This window comes from Sus scrofa, unplaced genomic scaffold, assembly GCF_000003025.6.
Source record: "Sus scrofa isolate TJ Tabasco breed Duroc unplaced genomic scaffold, Sscrofa11.1 Contig1045, whole genome shotgun sequence".
Lineage (NCBI taxonomy): Eukaryota > Metazoa > Chordata > Mammalia > Artiodactyla > Suidae > Sus > Sus scrofa.
Window position 1 is genome coordinate 19,386 of NW_018084799.1, and position 5,984 is coordinate 25,369.

The 5,984-nt window shown below is 38.0% G+C and overlaps 1 protein-coding gene across 1 annotated transcript; it reads right to left on the reverse strand.

Moving 5' to 3' along the window:
* Nucleotides 1-2,897: 2,897 nt before the first annotated feature.
* On the reverse strand, nucleotides 2,898-3,911 carry LOC110257987 (olfactory receptor 10C1-like). The gene has a single exon (XM_021081006.1). It carries the CDS (start codon nucleotides 3,858-3,860, stop codon nucleotides 2,898-2,900), a length of 963 nt encoding a protein of 320 aa, XP_020936665.1. The 5' UTR covers nucleotides 3,861-3,911.
* Between the last annotated feature and the right edge of the window lie 2,073 nt (nucleotides 3,912-5,984).

Here is a 5,984-nt window from a genome sequence, read left to right on the forward strand (position 1 = left end):
CTTTGTTTTCCTTCGGTATCTACCCCGAAATGGAATTGCTGGATCATGTGGTAGTTCTGTTTTTAATTTTTTGAGACATCTCCATAATGTTTTCCATAGTGGCTGTACCAATATATAGTCCTACCCAGAATGGGAAAGGGATCCCTTTTCTCTGTTTCCTCACCAATATTTATTATTTGTGTGGTTTTTGATGACTGACATTCTGATAGGTGTGAGGTGACATCTCATTGTAGTTTTGATTTACATTAATCTAATAATGAGTGATGTTGAGCATCTTTTCATATGCCTATTAGCCATCTATATGTCTTCTTTGGAAAAACGTCTCTTCAGATCTTCCACCCATTTTTTGACTGAGTTGTTCATTTTCTGATATTTGTTGTATGAGCTTTTTAGGTATTTTGAATGTTAGCCCCTTATCATATAGGCTTGAGTATTTTCTCCTATTCAGTAGGTTGTCCTTTTTTTGCAGCTCATTTTCTTTGCATGTGAAAGCTTTTAAAGTTAATTAGTCCTGTTTACTTGTTTTTGCTTTTATTTCTTTTGCCTGAGCATGTGGATCCAAAAAAATATTGCTATGATTTAGGTCATTAGAGCGTTCTGCCTGTGTACTCTTCTAGGAGTTTTATGGTTCCAGGTTTTGTTTTTTGAGTTTCAGGTCTTACGTTAAAGTCTTTAGTCTATTTGGAATTTATTTTTGAATATGATGTGGGGAAGTATTTTAATCTTATTCTCTTACATGTAATTGTTTAGTTTTTGATCTTTTTAAGTGTATAAAACTTATCAAAATTAGTAAACTAAACACAAAAGTTCATGCTACAAAATCATTTTTAACTGGTTTTAATTTTTAAAAATCAGTCTTTTTTTCTTGGTTAATAAATATATTAAAAAAAATAATCTCTAATGCCTACAGATAATTCCTGCCTATTTCTGTAGCATAATTGTTAATTAGTTATTTTTTGCATGTTCAGATTATTTTTATCCTTTATTAATGGCACATAGATCTAAATACAAACCACAATGTATTACGTTTCGGTCTTCAGTGAATCAGACAGCTTTTGCTGAAATGGGCATATATGGCAAAACACACAGCTTGGTCATTAGTAACCATCACTACTATCCCCTGGCTGTAGAATTATCACATCTTCTTTTTCTTTTCCAGCCTTATTGAGATGAAATCGACAAATAAAATTGTGAAGACTTAAGGTGTATAATGTGATGATACATATATCAAATATATATCCCTCGATGTATGTATCCATCGTGAGATGACCACCACGATCGAGTTAAGTTCATTGCTCACATGGTATCTTTTGTGTATGTGTGTGGTCAGAAGAGTTAAGATCCGTTCTGTTAGCAAACTTCAAGTACATAATTCAGTGTTATTAACTACCGTCACCATGCTGTGTGTTAGATCCCCAGAACTCATTCATCCTATGCTGTAGGTTGTCACGGTAGCTGTCACAGTTCTCCATTCCTTGTCCTATACCCACTGCTATGTGGGTAGCTGAGAATCTCTCATAGATCACAGCACCTCCCTGAGAACGAAACGTTCAAAGCCAAGGTAATGTTCCTATAGATGCCTCAAGCCACTAGACTGTGTTATAACGATGTCCATTTATCTTAAGAGCAAGTTTTCGGATGATTTCCAAATGTATTTGGTCAGGACTCATCTGTACCTATGTAAATCTGTACCTGAAAATGTTTAAAATTATTTATATTATTTAGTGTTAGTTCAGTTTTCTTCTTCCATCCTTGAATTTAAATAGGAGTTCTCCTTCTTTTGAAAAACATTTTCACCATGAGGAATCTTGGTGAAAATTTCCCCTAATTTTCTTTTAATAGTCTGCAACAGATATTTCTGATGTGTTTTTTTTGGTGCCCAAACCTGGGATGAACCAGGGACCTTTTGGATTACTTTTAAATTCTTAATAATTGTCTTTTTTTTGGATGTTTACATATTTTTATAGTACACACAACTCAAAAAGGAACTATTTAACTCTATGTCGTGTACCAATAATTAAGATTGAAGAATTTTGAAACCTTTTTATGGAAGGAAGTGATGCACATTACAGAGCTAATAGGGCATAAAGAGCCATGTGAGACACACATATGTGGAAGCAGTAACCCAGTGACCACCACAGAAGTCATACAGACCCCTCAGGGGCTAGAAAATACCGAAGAGTTTAGAGTGAGAACTTGTTAGGCTTCTGAGATATAATCTGGCAATTTGTGCTTTTAGCCTATACTTTAGCCTAAATGGGAACATTTTGGGAAATCTGTCTAGTGTTGGACTCATCTATTAAAATTCTTTGGTAGCCAACTTCCTTCCAGAATTTGGTAATGAGAACTGTAACTGTGAGTACAGAGTTATCTCCAAAATAACATTCACTGTTATTCAAGAAGGTTCTTACAAAAGAGATTGACAAGTACAGTTCTCCCTCCTCCGTCCTTTCCTTCCTTCCTTCCTTCCTTCCTTCCTTCCTTCTTTCTTTCTTTCTTTCTTTCTTTCTTTCTTTCTTTCTTTCTTTCTTTCTTTCTTTCTTTCTTTCTTTCTTTCTTTCTTTCTTTCTTTCATTCTCTCTCTCTCTTTCCTTCCTTCCTACCTTCCTTCCTTCCTTCCTTGCTTCCTTCCTTCCCCTCTTTCTTTTTTAGATATTTTTAAATGATAGTTGATTTACATTTTCTGTCAATTTCTGCTATATAGCACGGTTATCCAGTCATACATATATGTACATTCTTTTTCTCACATTATCCCCCACCATGTTCATTAACAAGTGACTAGATCTTCCTCCCCTCCTGCCTTCCCTCCTTCGTTCATTTTATTTCATCTTTCTTTCTTTCCTCTTATGTTGGTTTTGCATCTTTTTCAAAGAGCCATTTTTGTGGTCCTCTGGTATCTACCTATGAGCCAACACTTTTTTCTTGCCTAGAGTTCTCCTAAGGGCTGCCTTGACGTCCTTGTTCCGTAAACTGTAGATGATGGGGTTGAGCATGGATGTCACCACGGTATAGGAGAGGGCTAGGAGTTTATCTATTCCTGGTGAATGGCTAGCCTTGGGTCTCAAGTAGGTGACAGATGCTGAGCCATAGAAGAGTGTTACTACAAGTAAGTGGGAAGAACAGATGGAAAGAGCTTTTCGGCGACCCTCAGGTGAGGGCATGCTGAGCACGGCAGCTAGAATTCTGCCATAAGAAGCAATGATGAGTAAAAATGGGCTGGAAATGCAAAGGGTGGCCACAGCAAAGACTGCAGCCTCATTATGGGAGGTATCCCCACAGGCAAGTGCCAGGATAGGGGGGAGGTCACAGAAGAAGTGGTCTATTTCACAGGGGCCACAGAAGTCCAGGGAGAAAATATAGTTGGTCTGGCCCAAGGCTACCATGCATCCCACTCCCCAAGAAACCATTGCCAAATGGACACACACTCCACGACTCATTCGTGTTGCATAGTGAAGTGGGGAGCATATGGCCATATAGCGGTCAAAAGCCATGGCGGCCAAAAGACAGCACTCACTGATACCAAAAAATGAGAAGAAAAACATCTGTGTAGCACACCCCTCCCGAGAGATTCCTCGGGCCTCGCTCACAAGGCTCTGTAGCATCTTGGGTATGACAGAGCAGGTGTAGCCAATCTCCAAGAGAGACAGGTTGGCCAGGAAGAAGTACATGGGGGTGTGGAGGACCGGGTTGGTCCAGATGGCAGTGGCTATGAGAGCATTGCCCGCCAGTGATGCTAAGAACATGAGCAGGATGAGGGTAAACAAAAGGAAACACTGTTCAGTGACCTCGGAGAATCTGGCAAAGGCAAAGCGTTTGACAGACATGCTGTTGTCCTGCCACAAGGAACAATTGAAGGTCATGCCTGAAAAAAAGAAGGCAAGGTCATCATCAAGAGTCTTTCACATAGAAATCTGAATCTTTCTCTTACTCTTAACAAGTTCTCGTGAGTCAGAGAGATAGATTTCTGCAATTCCAAAATTCAAAGTTTGGAAGTTACCCTCATCTTGAAACCAAATCCTATTCCATGTTCACTCTCCTAGTTGATTTGTTATAAATAATCTAGTCAGCAGGCATGAAATGGGAAAAAAGTTTAGTAAAATTTTCTCTCTCATCCCTTCATTTTACCAATTGTCAAATACTACCAGTGAGGTCCTCCCATACCTACCTATTTCTTTCCTATTCTTTAGCCACTGACTTGCTTTCTTTACTCATTTATCAAGAAGTATTTATTGAGCACAGCGTATTTTCAAAGTATTTTTCAGTTTCTGTTGTAGGTCCTGGATTCAACAAAGAAGGAAAAAAGAACAGAAAAAAAACGGACTGGTTCAGAATTCTGTTAAATATGAAATAACAAACATTATATGATTACAGTGACCCTTAGCGTCTATGACTGCTGAAAAATGTGCTCACACCTCAGGTATTCTATTATAATGCATTTACACTTATATTAAATCCTTTAGAAACATTTCCCTTTTGTTGTTATTAATTAACTTAATATAATGTAATAGTTATCTTTTTATGTGGCACTACATTCAGTTGAGGTCATGACAAAGAAAATAGAGACAAGTTTATTTATTTCTTTTAAACCAAAATATCTCCTTTCTTTCTTTAATTCTTTTCTTTTGCTTTTTAGGGCCACACCCATGGCATATGGAGGTTCCCAGGCTAAGGTTCCAATTCTAACTGTAGCTTTTGGCAGTGGAAAACGAACCCAGCTAATGTACATGAGGACATGGATTAGATCCCTGGCCTCACACAGTGGCTCAAGGATCCAGCCTTGCTGTGAGCTGTGGTGTAGTTTGCAGATGTGGCTTGAATCCTGCCTTGCGGTGGCTGTCACGGAGGTTGACAGCTGCAGCTCCGATTTGACCCCTGGCCTGGGAACTTCCATATGCTGTAGGTGCAGCCCTAAAAAGAAAGAAAGAAACAAAAAGACAAAATAAGAAATTAACATGCACTTTATCACCATCAGAAACTCTTGCCCTTTAGAAATGTCATGTTAATGAGCTCATTAGACACTGTGTGCAATATTCTCTAATATTGCCAGTCTATAAAAATAACCTATATTAAGAATCAGCCATCAACCAAATAATGCACCATGATTCTAATCTAAAGATATAGGAGTTTCATGCCCAATGATACACCGTGTTTGTAGATGCCTACTCATGTGATGAAAGATCAAGTGGCTGTTGAACATTGACAAGATTCTGCAGGTTTAAATCTTGAGATGGAGTTTCAGTGATAGGTGGATGTATGAAAAAGTAAATAGAGGAGAGAGACAAGATCATTTCAATAGCTCGTGGCTTTCTTCATGTGCCAGCTTACCCAGCCTAAGATCCAAGACATGTACCTTGTCTACAGCTCTGCTTTGGAAATAACCCAGCAGAAGTGATTCATTTGGAGCCAGCTCCACGTAACTAGAACTGTTCCTTAACTGACTCAGTCCCTTATTAGTCTCTATTGTCATGATGAAATGTTTCTTTAGTTCCTATCAGCCAGAGGAAATCATGTGATACATTACTAGATATTTTACCTGAAACGCTTAGTGCAGTGCCTGGAATATAAGAAAAACTCAGTAAATATTAGTCTCCATTATTCTGAAACGGTCATTTCTAAAATGCTTGAATCATAGGTACAATTTAAATAAACTGGCCATTGAATATGGCAGAGATGATTTCCCATTGCTTTCCACCATTTATCCGTAGTTATTTCATCGAGGACTTAATATCTAGCTGAGTGATGCCTTAACATAAGCTCGCAGAAACTATTTTATCATTTGATTACAGGATAATCGAGGCATTTCCAATTACCTGAAGATAAGACATATATCTGTTTCCTGTAAAGTAAATAGTTTAGAACAACTTACAGTAGTTTTATGACAGGAGTACTGGCAAGTCTTCAGAGAGCGGAGAAACTAACCGATGAAAATAATGTCCGGAAGTGATTAATGCTTCGAATGCTGGTTGTTCATTTTCAAGCTTTAA

Excerpts from the sequence above, each read along its gene's own strand:
- LOC110257987 (XM_021081006.1), bottom strand. The coding sequence starts at position 3,860 with ATGACCTTCAATTGTTCCTTGTGGCAGGACAACAGCATGTCTGTCAAA.